The 20,593-nt window shown below is 49.2% G+C and overlaps 1 protein-coding gene across 1 annotated transcript in view; it reads right to left on the reverse strand.

The window, feature by feature from the left end:
• LOC147124920 (sodium- and chloride-dependent neutral and basic amino acid transporter B(0+)-like) overlaps nucleotides 1–20,593 on the reverse strand; it is a 617,991-nt gene that overhangs the window by 385,119 nt on the left and 212,279 nt on the right. The window contains exon 13 of the mRNA XM_085988400.1: nucleotides 19,765–19,890. Coding sequence (XP_085844526.1) covers nucleotides 19,765–19,890 — 126 coding nt within the window. The remainder of the gene's footprint in view (nucleotides 1–19,764; nucleotides 19,891–20,593) is intronic.

Here is a 20,593-nt window from a genome sequence, read left to right on the forward strand (position 1 = left end):
AACGATGATCAGATTCCGTTACAACACAAGGTGGACAATTTCCTAATGGCATATCGAAACGCCGCTCATGCAGTGACTAACCAAAGTCCTGCCATGATGTTTTATAACAGGAGGTTGCGGTCCAGGTTGGACTTGTTAAAACCAAATGTGCGGAGGGAAGTGGAAAACAAACAGTTCCGGCATATTAATAACAAGTCCACTCGAAGTTTCGACGTAGGACAACCAGTGTTGGCAAGGGGCTATGGAAACGAAAAATGGCAGTCCGGAACAATTCGGGCCAGACAAGGACCTCTGATGTACACAATAGATATTGGTAACAATGTGATAAGGCGTCATGCGGATCAACTGGTAGAATCAAGAGCAAGGGTCGAACCCATGGTTGCGACAGAGACAACTGTGGAAGACGTTAATGAACCTAAAGCATCTACCTTGGCAGGGGCTGTACCTGATGATGACGTCCAATACATAGGAAACCAACAAGAAGAGTCACCTCAGCAACAAGAATCAGAGACCACTGAAAGGCGTTATCCAAACCGAATCAGAAGGCCTCCTGAGAGACTGAACCTTTGAACTGTTTATACCTGAAGTTATATATGTATATATGTTATGATGTTATGTTAAATGGGGATATGACTGTTAAGCTAAAAAGGGAGGATTGTGGTGTATGTAACCTGTTCCACCTTAAGAGAACTTAAGCCTGTTCCACCTTAAGAGATGTACTACTTTCTCTGGCTGCTGTATACGTAATACCGGTGGTGACCACTGGTATATAAGTACTGTGTAGTGATATTGTATTTAGTATAGTCCTGACCTCCAACTAGTAAAGACCTGTTGAACTTTATTCTTGTAGTCTGTGTCAGCAATTAATCTTAATACAACTGGAACACACAGACTTAACAACAATCCATCAGCATTTCCATGCTGTTTATTTCCTTTGTACTCAATGTCATATTGGTGTGTCCCTAGGAAAAGGGACCATCTCTGCAGCCGTTGTGCCCTCATTATCGGTACGCCCTTCTGAGGGTTGAAAATGGAGACAAGAGGTTGATGATCGGTTAGTAGAGTAAATTTTTGACCGTGCAGGTAGTGATTGAACTTCTTCACCCCCCACACTAGGCTGAGGGCCTCTCTGTCAATCTGGGCGTAGTTACGCTCGGCAGAAGTTAACGAGCGTGACGCAAAAGCTATCGGCCTCTCTAAACCATCAAGGAATTTATGTGACAGTACCGCCCCAATGCCGTAGGGAGATGCATCACACGCCAGCCTGATTGGCAGTGCTGGGTTGTAGTGAGCCAATACTTCCCTTGAAGTGATTAAGGCCTAGAAATTAGGTATAGCCCCGCCAGGTCTTTAGCGCCCGAAATTTAGCGCTCGGCCGGATTCCCGTAGCGCCCGCCTGAAATTCAGTTGCGCCGCCCCAACACGGAGGCGGGCGCTATTGGAGGGTTTGGCCTCCTCGTTTGGGGCGAAGAATGTCAGTTTCAGGCGTCCAGCTGCCGCTGCGGCACCCGATGCGGTGCGGCAGGCTGGGGTACTGCAGGCCTCCTCCTTCTCTTAAGGAGGAGCTGCCTGCAGCCGTGAGATCGCCGCTGGATTCCCCCGGCAAATGAGCCCGGCACCACGGAGAAGTGCCGGGCTCGCGGGAGTGACACACCAATGCCGCGGGGGGGTGGTGCATGAGTCCGGGGAGGGAGGTGCGGCCAGGCGGCCGCCGGGAAAGCGGCTGGCCGCCCCTCTACCTTTATGCGCCGGCCTCTCGGAGCTGCAAGGCACCGTTTTGCAAACGCTGTTTGCGGCCGCCACGGGAGAGGCGGCCGCAACTGAATTTGGCGGTCGGACCGGAATTGCATTGGAACCGGGGCGCTGCGCACACCGATGACGTCATCGGTGCCGGTGCAGCGTTACCGGCTAACGTCGATGTTACGGACCAACTGAATTTCGGGTGCGAAAAAACTTCCGGTGCAAACCACTCTATAGCCCATAAGTGGGCGCAAACGCGACTGAATTTCTAGGCCTAATTCCTTACTCTTCTGAAAAGCACGCTTACAATCATTGCTCCATTTCCATGCTACCCCTGTTCGTAGCAGGGCGTTCAGTGGGTGCAGAATTGTCGAAAAATTTGGCAAAAACTTATATCAGAGGAATGACCTCAGTTGCGACACATTTTCAGGCGCTGGGGCCTTAACAACTGCTTCAATTTTGTCAGGGGACTTATGTAACCCCTCTTCATCAATCACGTGGCCACAATACGATATCTGTTTCTTAAAAAATTCACACTTGGGGCGGTTGGCTCGCAGCCCATGTTCCCGTAGTCTAGTGAGCACCTGTTCTACGTTGTTAAGGTGTTCACTGTCATCTTCTCCAGTTACAAGGATGTCATCCAAGTAACACTGAGTCCCCGGAATCCCTTGCAGAACTTGTTCCATCGCTCTTTGCCATGTCGCCGGAGCCGATGCTACTCCGAATACCAATCAATGATACTGGTAAAGACCTTTGTGAGTGTTTATCGTGAGATACTTCCTAGAGGACTCTTCAACCTCCATCTGCAAATATGCTTGTGCTAGGTCAATTTTTGTAAAACGCTTCCCTCCAGACAGTGAGGCGAAGATGTCTTCTATCCTTGGAAGAGGATATTGTACTGTGTGAAGGACTGGGTTCACCGTCACCTTGAAATCCCCACAGATGCGAATCTTCCTTGGCTCCCCGGACTTATTGCTTAATGTTTTCTTCATGACAGGAACGATGGGTGTCGCCCACTCGCTCCAGTCGACCTTAGACAACACGCCTGCCTTCTCCAGATTCTCCAGCTCTGCCTCGACGGCTGGGCAAATTGCATATGGTACCGGTCTTTCTTTGAAAACTTGGGAGCTGCATTCTCTTCTATTTTTATCGAGGCAGTTATGCCTTTAAGCGTGCCCAGTTCTTGTTGAAATACCTCTTTGGCGTTAGCTAAGATTGTTGACAATCGTCCAGGAGTGACGTCTTCATCTTTTTTACCGTCCACCGTCATTGCATGAATGGAGTGCCAATCTAAGTTTTTCTTCCTGATCCATTCCCGTCCCAATAACGGTGGTCCACCATTTAGCAGTATGTAGAGATAGAATTTCCGTATTTTCTTGTCGTTGTATTCGACAGGCACCCTTATTTTTCCTCTGGGGTATACTTTTTGCCCCGTATACGTCGTCAAGACGATGGATGTCTCTCTCAAGGGTATGTGTGAAAATAGCTGCTAGTAGTCTCATCGACTCATGACGGTTAGCGCTGATCCTGTATCCAATTCCATTTTAACTTGGGACCCTGCTATCGTGAGGGTGACCCAATGGTTCGGTGATCCTCTTTTGCGATTACATTGTGAAGTTTGAGACAGCTTAGTCTCCTGTACCCGGATTCACTATCGCTCATCTGGTCTTCGGAACTGCTGTCTGTCATCTTTTGTACTTTCTTGTACGGTTCATTAGTAGCCTTTTTGTTGTCGCTGGTCTTCTTCCCAGACCTGCAAACTCGTGCAATGTGTCCCATCATCCCGCATTGCCTGCATATTTTGTCTTTGGACCAGCAGTCCTTCTGGTCATGGTTAGTTCTGCCGCAGCGATAACATTTTGCAAATCCCCGTGTCATTTCGTGGGTGCCATATTCCTGTGGTTTTTGTTGAATTTCTGCAGCTCCCCTGGCTGCTGTTTCATACGATACTGCCACGCTAAAAGCCTTATCTAGCGTCAGCTCTTTCTCTGAGAGTAACTTCTTCTGTGTTCCTTCACTCAGGAGTCCACAGACAAATTTGTCCCGTAGGGTATCTGCCAGTCCTGCTCCGAACTGGCAGTGCTTTGATAGCTTGCGTAGTTCCGTAAGATACTCAGCATTGCTCTCATCTTTGTGCTGAGTTCTCCTGTGGAATTTAAATCTTTCTGCTATCAACAGCGGTGCAGGGTTTAAGTGTTCCTGTAGGACAGCAACAATTTCATTAAAACTCTTCGCCTTCGGTTTGGCTGGAGTAATCAGGTCCCGCAATAGGCCGTACGTTCTGGCGCCCATTAAGTTTAGCAATATCGATGCCTTTTTCCCCTCCGCTATTTCCTTTGTTTCGAAATATACCTCGACTCTTTACACATACGTGGTCCAGTCCTCTATTGTATTATCAAAAGCAGTGATACAGCCAGTCTTCGGCATCTTCCAAATCTAAAATGGCGCCTCCCGCGCTTTGCCTTCTTCCCCGCTGTTGTTAGTGCTGCTTTCCACGGTTTCTTGCGCGTTTAATATTGATTCTTTTTCTATTATTATTTTCCCGTCGTGGAGCGGGCCCTCTGGGACACTTCCCTCCCTCTTCTTAGGTCCGAACGCTGCCTGGATTCGAAGCACCAGCCGCGCCCTGTATGCTCCACCCTCTCTCTCTCTCTTTGCTTACCGACTCGCTGCCCGGCCCCGTTGAACTGCCACCCGATCGAGCTCTAGCCCGCCGCAGCCCAGGAAGGATCAGTGCACTACCTGCCACCAGCCCGATTAGCTGGGAAACCACAGACCGAGGAACCCAGCCTGGCTCTGGACAATCTCTCCTGCAAGTTTTCAATCCGACGATTTGGAGGGCGGTTGCCCACGGTCGACGCCAGTTTCTCGAGTTTCTTTGGATTTCATTTTTTTTTCTTTCTTCTGGCTTCGACCTTCAATAACGTCATCTGAGGTGCTGCCGAGTTGCAGGTAAGTTTGTTTCTTACTCGTCGCCAGTGTTACGTCTGTGAATAATTGAGACACGGACAGCAGGAGTGAACAAAATAAGTCTTTACTGGTGGAAGTCAATAGTGAAACTAAAAACACAGAGGCTCACTAGCGCCTTTTATACAGGGGGGGTCACTGCCGGTACTGCAGTCTGAGACCAGTTATTCTCTTAAAGGTACATACACAACAGATGGAGAGCTCATTTCTTTTTGAAACGTAAGGTTTCAAACTGGGAGAATCTCCTATAGCTCTCCCTCGAATGACATCGTCCATTACCTCAGACAGGACTGGATCATTGCGGGTGTACCTTCACACCTGAACTGCAGTGACAGGTGCTCCCTCCACTTGTCTAAAGTAGAAGATGTCTATCTGACGAGGCTCTGGGGGAGTAACAGGCAAGGCTAGCCTCGAGAGAGACCGTCTGTGTTGCCGTGCAATGCTGATTTGCGATATTTGATGTCGTATGTGTGTCCTGACAACAGTAAAGCCCACCTTTGCATCCTGCTTGCAGCGAGAGATGGAATTCCAGTGTGGGGCCCGAAGATTGAAGTCAATGGACGGTGGTCCGTCAGGAGTGTGAACCTTCTCCCAAACAGGTACTGATGAAATTTTCGAATTCCAAAAACGATTCCCAAGGCCTCGCGCTCGATCTGTGCATAGTTACTCTCGGCCTTGTTCAAGGTGCGTGAAGCGAAGGTGATAGGTTTCTCTTCACCTGAAGGCATGATGTGGGATATGACTGCTCCCACACCATATGGTGATGCATCACATGCTAGCTGCACGGGTAGCTTTGGGTCGAAGTGTGTCAGGACCTCCGATTTCAGCAATGCTTTCATTGCTTGGGCGAAAGCTTCGTTGCACAGTTCAGTCCATTTCCATATTTTGCCTTGACATAGCAACTGATGTAACGGCTTCAGCAATGTTGCTAAATCTGGAATAAACTTCCCATAGTAGTTAAGTAGCCCCAGAAATGAACGTAACTGGCTCACATTCTGGGGTGCTGGGGCCTCCATGATCGCCTTGACCTTTGGCGGCACCTTATGCAGGCCAGTAGCGTCAATCACATGCCCCAGGTACTCAACTGAAGACTGAAAGAATTCACATTTGTCTTTACGAACTCTGAGTCCGTACTCTTTCAGTCGTTGTAGTGTCGCATCCAAGTTCAGAAGATGATCCTCATTTGTCCCAGTGACAAGGATGTCATCCAGGTAGCACTGGACTCCTGGCAGTCCACTCAAAATCTGATCCATTGCCCTTTGGAATAGAGCAGGGGCCGACGTAATTCCAAACGGAAGGCGGCAGTACCTGTATAGCCCCTTGTGTGTCACAATTGTCAGCAGCTCCTTTGATTTGTCATCGACATGCATTTGTAGATAAGCCTGGCATAAGTCTATTTTGCTGAACTTTTGCCCTCCAGCCAGGCCCGTAAAAAGATCATCAATGAGGGGAAGAGGGTACTGTTCCGCAGACAGCACCGGGTTAATAGCCACTTTAAAATCCCCGCAGATTCGAACAGATCCATCCTTTTCCAGGACAGGATCAATGGGTGTGGCCCATTTGCTCACGCTCACAGGCTCCAGGACTCCATTCTCGACTAAGGCCTCCAAGTTAGCCTCAACTTTTGGCCTAATTGCATAGGGTACAGGTCGGGCATTGTGAAACTTCGGCTTGCTGTCAGGTTTAATGTCCAGTCTCACGCTAATCTTTTTCATGCTCCCAAGTTCCCCATTGAAGAGTTCTGCATGTTTGTTTAACACTGCCGTCAGACCTGACTCCCCTTTTGACCTCATGCGGACTGCAGGCCAGTCCAACATGATTTTCTCTAGCCACGCACGTCCCAGTAGCGATGGGTAATTTCCCTTTACCACATATAGTGGCAGTTTTGCAGTCTGTCCGTTCAATTTAACTGTCACCTCAATGACGCCTCTCATGGCCACAAGTTCGCCGGTATATGTCTTTAGCACAATGTTTGTTGGCTGAAGGGTAAGATGCTTTAGCATTTTGTTGTAGATAGTGTCTGAAACAAGGGACAGAGCCGCGCCTGTGTCCACCTCCATCCGCACTGATTGTCCCTCCACCAGTGGTGACCCCCAGTAGCCATTTAAATCACCTGCAACCATCAGTATGTGCACCTCTTCTTCCTCAGAGGTGTCTCTCCCCTCTGTTTTGCTTGTTCCATCATACTGCACTGAATGAACACTCTTTTTCCTCTCTTGTCCAAACACAGACATTTTGCTTCCATGCTTCCCAGCCCTGTCTGTTCTTTTTTTACCTCTACAGGCGCGTTCAATGTGACCCTTTTTGCCACAATTTCGGCATTCCAGCTCCGTACACCAGCAGTCATTAGCGTGATGGCCCGTTTTCCCACAACAGTAACATGTGCCGTTCCGCGCACCTTTAGGCTCAGACGACACCTTGTGAACTCTCCCTGTTGAACTCAACTGGTGAGCCTCCTTTTCCGCCATCTCCATGGAGGCACTAACTTCAATGGCCTTTTCAAGAGTAAGGTTGTCCTTAGTAAGAAGGTGCTTCTGTGTGGCTGCATTTTGCAGACCACACACAAGTCTGTCTCTAATGGTGTCATTCAGCACCTCCTTGAACTGGCAGTGTTCCGACAACCTTTTTAAAGCAGCAATAAACATCGTCACTGATTCCCCCTCCTCTTGATTCCGTTTATGAAATCTAAATCTCTCAGCAATAACCAGATGTTTTGGTGAAAAATGTGCTCCAAGAATTTCCACTAGTTGCTTATATGTTTTAGTTCCTGGCTTATCTGGTTGCACGAGGCTGTGAAGTAAATTGAATGTCTTCGGCCCGATTACACTCAAAAAGGTAGGCACGACCTTTTCATTTGCCACCGCATTCGCCAATACAAATAGTCAAAACGTTCTGTATAAGCGCTCCATTGCTCCACATTTTCATCAAAATCACCGATGTTTCCTAATATAGTAGCCATCTCATGTTTCAAATTAAATTTTCTGTTTACTCACTGCACCCATAACGTACGCAGATTTGTCCGCTCCTCGTTGCCACTTGTTGTGTCGGTACCTTTCTACCTAGACACAATTTAGGACTCAGAACTCAGAGATTCAAACATGAAGTGCTTTATTGGAAGGAAAGGAAGTTCTGGCAAGTTCCGAACAAAGAAAGCTAAACTTCACAGAGAACACCCAACCATTTATCTCCTGTGACAGCGCCACCACAGGTGGGAGGAGAACACACAATAGAACACACAATACATAACACCTTGCACTTGTTGTTGGAGCTGTGGGTGGAGGTTGCAGGGGAGAGGGGTTTAAGAAGATGATTTGTAGTGGAGATGAGAAGCCGATGGTTACAGGGGGCTTTGTATAATTTAAAACAAAAAGGTAAATTGTAGAAACAAAGCAGGTTACCAAATGACAGTGACATTATCCTGACACTTGACCTCAGACCAGCAATGATTCCCACTAGAGTGGGTCAAAAACAAAATGAAACATTGGGACAGACTTTACAAAGTAGAGCTCCCGGTGCAAAGCTTCTCAGTGGGAGAGCACGCACAGAAAATCTGGGCTCAGAGATAATTAATGAGTGGAAAATCACACTGACCTCTGCACCCAAACTACAAGTTACTGCTAGTTTAAAGTTACTTTGGCCAACTGTCCATCCCCCAACCACGCCTGCTTTGTTTTCTTCAGTGAGCACTGGATCTTTTCTCAATCTTGGCTTCCAAATTCCTGGACTGCGCTGGACATCCAGATTATGCTTCTGCACTGGACTCTACCATAAGACTCGGCTGCTGTGACTCTGATCTGCTCTTCAGTTGCTTAAATTTTAAAGTAACTTTGATCAGTTGTAGCCCTTCCCCCACCATTGCTGTTACCTGTTGAGCCTGTCACTGGCCTACTGGCTCATCAGCTTCAGCTACAGTCTAGTTCCTGGCTAGAATTTCAGGCTCCTGGGCCAAAGTACATTTCTCTGCTGCTTCTGTATCTTATGGTGACCTCCAGCTTCACCACCGTATTTTGCTTTCTGCCCCGCAACCAATTCTTCACATCTCCTGGATTTTAATTCCCACAAAACTACATCCATCAGTGTGTCTGCTGATACTCTACCCTTCAAACAGCTTCTGGACGTCAATCACTCGCCACACCAGTCTCCGAACATGGAAAACAGTTTGTCGATGCTCGATGCCAACCCCACCCTACCCATGTCAACGTTATCCCACCACTGGACCTCACACTCCCTCCTATTGTCTCCTCTCTATTCCCCATTTACTACCAGGATATATGTACCCTAATAATTGTTACAAAACCAGGCCTATGTAACTTAAGCTTTCCCTGTATCCATTCGCGGGCATGTTTTGGCTGCTCCGGACCTGAACCCATTACTGCTATTTCCACTTTTTCTCTCCCCCTATTTTTACTACTTCTCATTTCCCCTCCAAGACCCCTCTCTCCTGTCATCATGCCTTCTTTTGTTTTTCCCCTCTCCAGTATTCTGCCCTCCCAACTCCCTATCCCAACCCTTCAGCATTCCTCGACCTTCCTACTCTCCTGCCATTGTCCCAGGCTTGACTTCCTCTTGGATAAGCCTACAGCTTCCCTCTGTGTCCCTCTTGGCATTCTCCGAAGGGTCCCATCGAGGCACTCATCACTGCCTCCTTGCAAGCAGCAACCCCAACTGCTCCATCCTATTCTCTCGCTGATCTTCCTGGCCAGTGCGCCCGCTGGGGGCTAATCTTGCCAATTTCCTTCCTGTCCAGCTCACCGCTCCCAGTGCTGACCCTGTGGACTCTGCCAATGGATAAGTTATCGCCTCCCCTCTCCGCATCTCCCTCCAGAATGTCCACTCACTTGTGAACAAGGCCCTTACCATCCATAAGCTTATTGTGAATGATCACAGCAACATCATGGCCTTGACAAAAAACACGGCTAAGAGGTGATGACACCTTCCCCCTAAGTGAAGCCTCCCCACCTGGCTATACCTTCCACCACTTGCCCCGCTCAGACCGTCGCAGTGGAGGTGTAGCTCTTATCACCAAATCACACCTTAGTCTGTCCCCCTACTCCTCTGGCACTTTCTCCTCCTTTGAGCATCTCACCATGTTCCACTCCCTCGCCTCTCATTTAAAATCCTCATTCTCTACCGCCCACCCAAGCACCATAAAAATTTTCTCACCATGTTATCTTCACTGCTTTCCTCCCTCAGCCTCTGTACCAAGCGATTTCTCATCCTCGGTGATTTCAACCTCCATCTCAATTCATCATGCTCTCTCTCCTCTGGGTTCACTGCCCTCCTATCCTCCCTTAATCTCCCCCTCCATATAATCTCCCCAACCCATATTCATGGCCACCCCATTGACCTTGCCATCTCACATGGCCTCGCTACTCCCATTGTGTCAATCACAGATAAGGCCATCTCTGATCACTTCCTTATATCGCTCTTCACCCACATCCCCCAGCCCCCTACCAACCCTACTTCTTTCTGTGTCCACCCCGGAAAAAAACTCTCCCAATTCACTTAATTACACTTTCAAAATCCCAACTGTCTAGCCTTTGGCCCTCCATTCACAAGGACATTTCTGCAGCTACGGATCTGCTCAACAACACCTCACCTTTAATGCCCTAGTCCCCATTACTCTCACTCACCCTGGCTGTTCCACCTGGTACGGACCTCATCTCTGCTCCCTTTAGTCCAAAGGACACAGACTTGAATGGATATTGTGGATAAGTGGTTTAGCCATTCACTGTCAGATCTGGCTGACCCACATAAAGCACAATTGGGTCCTGCTCTCGTCTGCCAAAACTGCTCACTACTCCAGGATCATCCTGGAATGCAAAGATAACCCCTGGCTTCTTTTCTCTACTACAAACTGCCTTCTTAAACCTTTCTCTCCAGTCGCTTCCACCCTCACCTCCAACAACAAGTGCGAGGAGCTCAAAGACTACTTTGTCACTAAGATTGAAACCATCCGATCAACTGTCTCTGCCACTCCCCTCCTTTCCCCTAGCCCACCTGGCCAAACTTCCTCTAAAGCTATCCCCTACCCTAGATTTGACCTTGCATCTTTCTCTAGTTTCTCTCCTATCTCCCCTCATGCCCTCTCCGAGCTCATCTTGTCAATAAGACTGACCTCCTGCTCCCTCGACCCTATTCCCACTAAACTGGTGACCACTCAACTTCTCTTCCTGGCTCCCATGTTAGCTGATATTGTTAACGGTTCTCTCACCTCAGGTACTGCCCCCCTCTCTGTCATCATACCTCTCAAAAAAAAACCTTGACCCCCCCCGTCTTTGCAAACTACCGCCCCATCACCAACCTCCCTTTCGTCTCCAATATCCTTGAACATGTTGTTGCCTCCCAAATCTGTGCCCATCTTTCCCAGAACTCCATGTTTGAATCCCTCTAATCAGGTTTCCACCCCTGCCGCAGTGCCGAAACGGCTCTTAAAGTCACAATTGACATCCTATATGACTGTGATAAAGGTAAGCTATCCCTCTTCGACCTTCTTGACCTATCTGCAGCCTTTGACATGGTTGACCACACCATCCTCCTCCAACGCCTCTCCACCGTCGTCCAGCTGGGTGGGACTGCCCTCGCCTGGTTCCATTCTCATCTCTCCAGTCATAGCTAGAGAATCACCTGTAATGGCCTCTCTTCCTGTTCCCACATCGTTACCTCTGGTGTCTCCCAAGGATCTATCCTTGGCCCCCTCCTATTTCTCATTTACATGCTGCCCCTCGACAACATCATCTGAAAATGTCGGTTTCCACATGTTCGCTGATATCACCCAGCTCTACCTCATCACTACTTTTCTCGAAACGTCCACTGCCTGTAAATTGTCAGACTGCTTCTCAGACATCCAGTGCTGGATGAGCAGAAATTTCCTCCATCTAAATATTGGGAAGACCGAAGTCATTGTCTGCGGATCCTGCCACAAACTCCATTCCCTAACCACTGACTCCATCCCTCTCCCTTGCAACTGGCTGAGACTTAACCACACTGTTCACAACCTTGGCGTCATAATTGACCCCGAGATGAGCTTCCGACCACATATCCGCGCCATCATTGAGACCACCTATTTCCACCTCAGTAACATTGCCCGGCTACGCCCCTGTCTCAGCTCATCTGTTGCTGAAAGCTCATCCATGCCTTTTTTGCCTCTAGACTTGACTATTCCAATGCACTCCTGGCTGGCCTCTCACATTCTACCCTCCGTAAATTTGAGGTTATCCAAAACTCTGCTGCCCACGTCCTAACTCGTGCAAAGTCCTGTTCATGCATCACCTCTGTGCTCGCTGACGAATTAAGTAACGCCACTGATTTTAAAATTCTCATCCTTGTTTTCAAATCCCTCCATGGCCTCACCCCTCCCTATCTCTAATCTCCTCCAGCCCTAAAACCCTCAGCTATCTGCGTTCCTCCAATTCTGACCTTGAGCATCTCTAATTTTAATCGCTCTGCTGTTGGTGGCCGTGCCCTCAGCTGCTGAGGCCCTAAGCTCGGGAATTCCCTGCCTAAACCCCTTGCCTCTCTACCTCTCTTTCCTTCTTCAAGGCGCTCCTTAAAACCGACCTCTTTGACCAAGCTTTTGGTGACCTGCCCTAATAGCTTCTTATTTGGCTCGGTGTCAAATTTTGTTTGATAACGCTCCTGCGAAGTGCCTTGGAATGTTTTACTACTTTTGAGGCACTATATAAATATAAGTTGTTGTTGTTGTTGCTGTTAGATTAGAGAACAGCAGCTCAAGAGCTAGCACTGGCACAGCTGTGATGCGCTGAATGACCAACCTCTGTCATGCAATTAGAATGATTCTCAGTAACACAAATTGTGTTATAATTGTCGAGTGTCAAGGTGCCTCAAGAGTCATCTGCAGCTCTGAAAAAGCTGGAAGTGAGATTTGCTGACGATATTTACAGGGAAGGGGCAGCAACAATGTCTAGGGAAAACATCAGTGACACAAGGAGTGTCGTGGTTGAGGTGAATTTTAATTTGGTCAAACTGGCATTAACGAGGCAGCATTGGCCTCAAGATGGGGTCGGTAGAATTGCCACCAGGTGAAAAGCCCCGTTATTTTTTATGGGACTAGGAGGAGCAGGACTGCAGCCTCTGAGCTGCCCAATATTGCATCGGCCTGAATACAGCGAGCTGCATCAAGACACCTGTTTGAGGCGGGCAGCTCTCCGGTTCTATTTAAATGGCTCTGGTCTCATCACTCCCATCATGGGTGGACAAACGGCACTCTCCACCGGTCGGCCGTCTGAAAGGGGAAATCTGTCCCGATGTGAGAGAATCTGTCAGAGGATATCACAGTGCACGCAGACAAGAATCGATAGATTTCCCAATCCTCACAATTCAACAGTTCTTATTAGAAGGTTTTCCAGCAGCTCAATTAACTGAATGACTTCAAATACAGGGGGTCAAATTCAACAGTGGCAGGGGCGTTAGATGGGTTGTAGCGGATCACTACCTGTCATATACCCCACTAAAGTCAGTGAAAATCGGGCGAGGTTTATAACTAGCCGACGATCCGCTACTGCCCACTTGTTTCCCAGCCGAAGGTGTATTTCACCCCCAGGATCTTCATTGATGAGATCTGGTTGTGAGCAGAGGCTGATATCATTGGATCTCCAGAATCTCACAATAACTCTTCGACACTACACTGGCCTAAAGTGACTTCACCCCATGACCTCCATCTTCAACAACATAAGACTAAACACAGCAGTGAAATAGATGGATTCACTGCATAAACCAGTTTAATGATGCATGAATTATCATAAACACTCACTAGAGTTATAAAAAATGATTCATCAAATGGAAGTTCTGGGCTAGAATTACTGCTGCTGATATTAAAGAAAGAAAATAAACAGTTGCATTTTTATAGCACTTTTCACAACCCCAGGACATCCCAAAGCGATTCACAACCAATGAAGTACTTTTGAAGTGCAGTCACCGTTCTAATGTAGGAAATCTGGAAGCCAATTCGTGCACAGCAAACAACAATGTGATAATGAACAAATAATCTACTTTCGTGATGTTGGTTGAAGGATAAAGATTAGACAGGACACGGGGAGAATGCCCCTGTTCTTCTTCGATATCGTGCCATGGGATATTTTACATCCACCTGAGGGCAGACTTGGACTCAATTTAACGTCTAATTGGAAAGACAACACCTCCAAGAGCGCAGCCCTCCCTCAGTACTGCACTGGGGAGTCAGCCTAGACTTTGTGCTCAAGTTGCTGGAGTGGAACTTGAACCTACAACCTCCTGTCTCAGAGGCAAAACTGTTACCAATTGAGCCACAGCCAACAGAAGAACATTAGAATTAGGAGCAGGAGTAGGCCATATGGCCCTTCGAGCCTGCCCCGTCATTCAATAAGATCATGGCTGATCTTCGACCTCAACTCTACTTTCCTGTCTGATCCCCATATCCCTTGATTCCCCTAGAGTCCAAAAATATTTCTATCTCAGCCTTGAATATAATCAATGACTCAGCATCCACAGCCCTCTGGGGTAGAGAATCCCATAGATTCACAACCCTCTGAGTGAAGACATTCCTCTTCATCTCAGACGTAAATGGCCGACACCTTATCCTGAACACCTCTCATTCTTCTAAACTCCAGAGAGTATACGCCCAATCTTCTCATTCTCTCCTCATGGGAAAACCCTCTCATCCCAAGAATCAATCTAGTGAACCTTCGTTGCACCGCCTCTAAGGTAAGTATACCCTTTCTCAGATAAGGAGACCAAGGGTGTGCATAGTATTCCAGGTGTGGTCTCACCAAACCCCCGTACAATTGTACTAAGACTTCCTTACTCTGTACTTCAACCCCCTTGCAGTAATGGTCAACATTCCATTTGCCTTCCTAATTGCTTGCTGTACCTGCATGATAACTTTGTGTTTCCTCTCTCCCTCCTTTCTTGAACATTTGCTAACTTCCAATCTGATGGGACAGTTCTAGAATCCACGGAATTTTGGAAAATCAATGCATTCATTATCTCTGCAGCCACCTCTTTTAGAACCCTAGGATGTAGGCCATCTGGTCCAGGGGATTTCTTGGCTTTTAGTCCCATTAGTTTCTCACAACACTAACACAAACATCACACCCATTTTACAGACACAAGATGGGTGTATGAGGGGCCAATATGGCAGGTAGATTTCGGCACTTGAAATGCACTTCCCTCCAAACTGTCAAAAACTCTTGTATAGACGCTGAGGGCCCTGCCTGGAACAGATGTTAGGCCCTTTGCATACACAAAACGGGAACGAGGCCTGTCCGAGACCTTCTTTACAAAATGTGTTAGTGACTGATCCAAGCATGCTCCGTGCCTACTGCTGTAGTATTCTCAGGCACGTGGCAGCCAAACCAGTGGTCCTTAAAGGGACAGCTAGAGGCTGCCTCTCGAAAGGTAGGTTTTAATTTTATTTTTACATACCTCTTTGTGGAGTTGGAAGGCACAGGATTGCGCTCCCAGACTCTGCTTACAGCCAATCTTCATTCTTCCTGGGACTGACGAGCTCCCTCTGGGGCCACGGCTGGTGCCCGCACCTCGCTGGTAATAAACAAATGAGGTGGGCGGACCAATTCTCCATGGTCCTGGTACCGGCCCCGTTAGACACGTGCAGCATGAGCAGTGATGTGCCTCAATAAATCCGAGACTCGATGTTAGCGAAACAAAACAAGGCTTTTATTGACTTAGAAGGTAACACACAGAGGAGAATGTATCTTCCATCCAGAGGTCTGCCGTACTGGATGTGGTGCAGGCTGGGCCAGCTTACATAGGAGCCAGGTATGGGCGGAGCCCTACACACAGTACAATACAATGGAAATGAAACTGAAACCAACCACAGTCACAGGCAGAGAAATACTGATGAGTGATGAATGGACTATTTCATCACATTCACCCCTTCTATAGATTTAGTCTGTTCGGGGGTTTGATAGTCCTCTGCGACCGACGTGGCTGTTGTGCCGTGGGTGTCGGCTGGGTGTCCCCGGTGGCCTCCTGGGTCTCTGCCGGGGGTGCCGCCAGGGTTGTTGAAGGGGTAGTTGGTGGGGGTACCGTTGGTCGATGTTCTTCCGGGGGTGATGAAAGAGTAGTGGGTGGGTAAGAGTTGCTGTGGTCGTTGTTGCTGCTGTTGTCGTGGTTGTTGTCGTTACCGGCTGGGGCGACGTCTTTTATGGACACGGTGTCCTCCCTTCCGTCGGCGTGCCGGACATACGCGTATTGGGGGTTGGCATGGAGTAGGTGCACTGACTCCACGAGAGGGTCCGTCTTATGGCCCCTCACATGCCTTCACACGAATACCGGACCTGGGGTGGAGAGCCATGACGGCATGGATACGCCTGAGGTGGATTTCCGGGGAAAGACAAACATTCGCTCGTGAGGCGTGGCATTAGTGGCAGTACACAATAGCGACCGTATCGAATGGAGCACATCTGGGAGGACTTCCTGCCAGCGGGAGATAGGGAGGCCTTTGGTCCTTAGAGCTAGAGTGACTGCTTTCCATACTGTCCCGTTCTCTCGCTCCACTTGACCGTTACCCCGGGGGTTGTAGCTGGTGGTACGGCTCGTGGCGATCCCCCTGGACAGCATGTACTGGCGTAGCTATTCACTCATGAAGGACGCCCCCCTATCCGTATGGATGTAGCTCGGCATACCGAACAGGCAGAACAGGCTGTTGAGGCATTTAATGACCGTGGCGCTGGTCATGTCTGGGCAGGGGAAGGCGAACGGGAAACGAGAGTATTCATCCACAATGTTCAGGAAGTAAACATTGCGGTCGACGGACGGGAGGGGGCCCTTGAAATCTAAGCTGAGCCGCTCAAAGGGCCGTGTAGCTTTGATTAAGTGGGCTCTATCTGGGCAGTAGAACCGAGGCTTGCACTCAGCGCAAGTGCGACAGTTCCTGGTCAGGGACCGAACTTCCTCAATCGAGTAGGGTAAGTTGCGGGACTTTATGAAGTGGAACAGCCGCGTGACCCCTGGGTGGCAGAGGTCATTGTGGAGGGTCTGTAGCCGATCCCCGGTGGCGCTGGCACACATCCCTCGTGAAAGGGCGTCGGGGGATTCGTTAAGGGCCCCTGGCCGGTAAATGATGTCATAATCGAAGGTGGAGAGCTCGATCCGCCACCTAAGAATCTTATCATTTTTAATCTTCCCCCTCTGTTTATTATTGAACATAAACGCTACCGACCGCTGGTCGGTAAGTAGGGTGAAGCATTTGCCGGCTAGGTAGTGGCGCCAGTGGCGCACTGCCTCCACGATGGCTTGGGCCTCCTTTTCTACGGAGGAGTGTCTGATCTCGGGCCCTTGGAGGGTCCTCGAGAAGAAAGCTACGGGCCGCCCCGCCTGGTTGAGGGTGGCCGCCAAGGCAAAGTCAGACGCATCACTTTCCACTTGAAAGGGGGTGTTCTCGTCCACTGCCTGTAGCGTGGCCCGCTCAATATCCTGCTTAATGCTTTTGAAGGCGGCATGGGCCTCAGCAGAGAGCGGAAAAGAGGATGCTTTCAAGAGGGGGCGGGCTTTGTCGGAGTAGTTGGGGACCCATTGGGAATAATAAGAAAATAACCACAGGCACCTTTTCAGGGCTTTGGGAGTGTTGGGCAGGGGCAGCTCCCGTAGGGGGCGTAATCGGTCGGGGTCTGGTCCGATTTCCCCATTCTCCACCACGCTGCCTAGTATGCAGAGGCGCATGGTGTTGTAAACGCACTTGTCCTCGTTGTAGGTGAGGTTGAGTTTTTGTGCGGTTTTCAGGAACCTCTCGAGGTTCGAGTCGTGATCCTGCTGGTTGTGACCGCAGATGGTGACATTGTCGAGGTAGGGGAAGGTTGCCTGCAAGTGGTGGTCATCGACCATGCGGTCCATCTCCCTCTGGAAGGCCGAGACCCCATTCGTCACCCCAAAGGGGACTCTGAGGAATTGGTAGAGGCGTCCGTTCGCCTCGAAGGCGGTGTACGGGCGGTCTTCTGGTCTGATAGGGAGCTGGTGGTACGCTGACTTGAGGTCGATGGTGGAGAACACCCGGTATTGGGTGATTTGGTTCACCATTTCTGATATGCGGGGTAGCGGGTAGGCGTCTGGTTGGGTGTACCTGTTGATCGTTTGGCTATAGTCGATCACCATCCGTTTCTTCTCGCTACCCCTTACCACCACCACTTGGGCGCGCCACGGGCTATTGCTGCATTCAATAATGCGCTCTTTCAGGAGCCTGTCTACCTCGGTCGCGATAAACCGCCTGTCCTCCCAGCTGTACCTCCTGCTTTTGGTCGCTATTGGCCGGCAGTTAGGGGTAAGGTTCGCGAATAGCGAAGGCGGCTTTACCTTCAGGGTAGCCAAACCGCACACTGTGAGGGGCGGCTGGGACCCACCGTAATTGAGCGTGATGGTTTGGTGGTAGCACTGGAAATCCAGGCCCAAGATCACGCTCGCACATAGATTCTTCATGATTAATACTTTAAAATTATCGTATACAGTTCCGTTAACGGACAATTGTACCGTGCAGTAACCCAGAATGGTCGATGTCTGGGTTTTATCAGCCATAGAGATGGTACCCCGAGTAGGAACCACCTTTAGGGAGAGTTGTTGTACCAGTTCAGGGTGGATAAAACTCTCCGTGCTCCCACTGTCAATTAAACATTTAACCCTGCACCCATTTACCTCGATGTCCACCATTGATTTGGATAGCGGGTGCGACCTGGTCTGGTCCACTGTGACCGATGCCACTGTAGGGCCCTGATCGAGACAAGATGGCGTCCACGCTGTCTGCTCACAAGATGGCGGACCCCACGAGGTCGGGCAATATGGCGTCCAAGATGGCCGCTCCCTTGGCGCACACGCGGCGGTGGCGGGTTTTCCGGCGGGGTTCCCTCTGCACACCTTCCCAAAGTGCCCCTTCTTACCACACTTAAAGCAGGTGGTGCCTTTCGCCGGGCACAGGTTTCTGGTGTGCTTCGGCTGCCCGCAGAAGTAGCAGTTGGGTCCCCGACGCGTCGCAGCTGTCGCGGGGCTTCTGGGGGGAGAGCGGGGCCCCGACAGTGTCGGGCTGCCAGGCGGGGAAGATGCCTTCCAAGATGGCGGCGCCCTTGGTGCACTCGTGGCGGCGTGGACGGCGCGGGCTGAAGAGTAGGCATCCGAGTTTCTCTGGGCCACATCCAGGGATCGTGCTGTGTCCGCAGTCTGCTTCAGGTCCAATCCCGTTTTTTCCAGCAGTCTCTGCCGGATGTAAGTGGAGCTGAGGCCTGTGATAAAGGCATCGCGAACAAGCTCGTCAGTGTACACTGCGGCTTTTACATCTTGGCACTTGCAGTCTTTGCCAAGCGTTTTCAGGGTGCCTAGGAACTCCTCCACCGATTCCCCAGGTCGCTGTGTGCGAGTAGCGAGCAGATGCCTAGCATACACCTCATTCGTAGGCTGCTGGTAATGCGCCTTTAAGATGTCGCAGGCGGCCGGGTACGTGTCGGTGTCTTGGATGAGGGGGTAAACCCGGTGGCTTACCCAATTCCGCAGAATTCCGAGTTTCATACTTGCAACGTCCGTAGCATCTTTGACGGCTGCGGAATTGTCCAGGAAGAATTCCATACACATAAACCAGTGTCCGAAGCGTGCCGATGCGTCCGAAGCATGCTGGTCCAAATCCAAACGTTCGGGTTTCAAGAGTTGATCCATTGTGTTGAAAATTAAGTCAATAAAATTGATGTGCCTCAATAAACCCGAGACTCGATGTTAGCGAAACAAAACAAGGCTTTTATTGACTTAGAAGGTAACACACAGAGGAGAATGTACCTTCCATCCAGAGGTCTGCCGTACTGGATGTGGTGCAGGCTGGGCCAGCTTACATAGGAGCCAGGTATGGGCGGAGCCCTACACACAGTACAATACAATGGAAATGAAACTGAAACCAACCACAGTCACAGGCAGAGAAATACTGATGAGTGATGAATGGACTATTTCATCACAAGCAGCACCAGGATCGTGCGCCGATTCAGGCACAATCCAATCTCTAGGCTCATATAAGACTTCCTTTTATAAAAGTGGAAAGTGATTGGTTAAATGAAGTAATGTCATTCTTACCTAAAGTTGCAAATTGAGTGTCGAGTCCCAGAGTGACCAGCATGAAGAAAAATAAAATGGACCATAAAGGTGCCCACGGCAACTGTGCAAGAGCCTCTGGGTAGGCAATGAAAACCAAACCGAAACCTAAACAGTGGATACAATAGAAATGGTGCAATTAATGGTGCTTAAAAGAGAAATACTGTAAACTGGTGTTATTTATTTAAAACCCATTAATTAGTTCAGAATCCAGATTGTCAAAATGTATCACATTTTGCTCAGTACTTGTGTATTCGGTCTGAGATTCTGTGATTTCTTTCCATCAGGGTGAGTGATGTCAGTGCTGGGGAATGGGGCAGTTTCTATTTAAGGCCCCAGTTTTTATCACAGTTATCTGAAGAGTAAAGATCCCTCTACTCTGCCCCAACAATGTGCCTCAGACCCACCCTCAGAAGAGATTGCACCAGTGTGACTTTTTCCCATTGCCCATACCAGCCGCCCTGGGGCCTCTCCAAGTGATGTTGCCAATTCAGTGCCAGTTTTGTGCTGGGGCCCATGCTCACTAGGACCAGGATGGAGACCGCCCAAACTCTTTCCATGTACGACCCTTACACTCAGCAGTCATTGGAGACATTAATCCCATCAGTCTGGGCTGGACTTGGTGCCAGATCTGAGAAGTAAGACCAATGTCTATCCCATTGCACTACCCAATCCCCAAAGAGAATCTGAGATTGCAAATTAATGTAAAAGGCAAAATAAACAAGCAAGGAAATTAAGCTTACAGTGTATTTAGTTTCAGAGACAGAGATGTTTAAGATGCAACATTAGACAAATTTGTTACTTTCAGACG

This window comes from Somniosus microcephalus, chromosome 1 (genome assembly GCF_052327205.1).
Source record: "Somniosus microcephalus isolate GS21.2 chromosome 1, FLI_Smic_1.0, whole genome shotgun sequence".
NCBI lineage: Eukaryota > Metazoa > Chordata > Chondrichthyes > Squaliformes > Somniosidae > Somniosus > Somniosus microcephalus.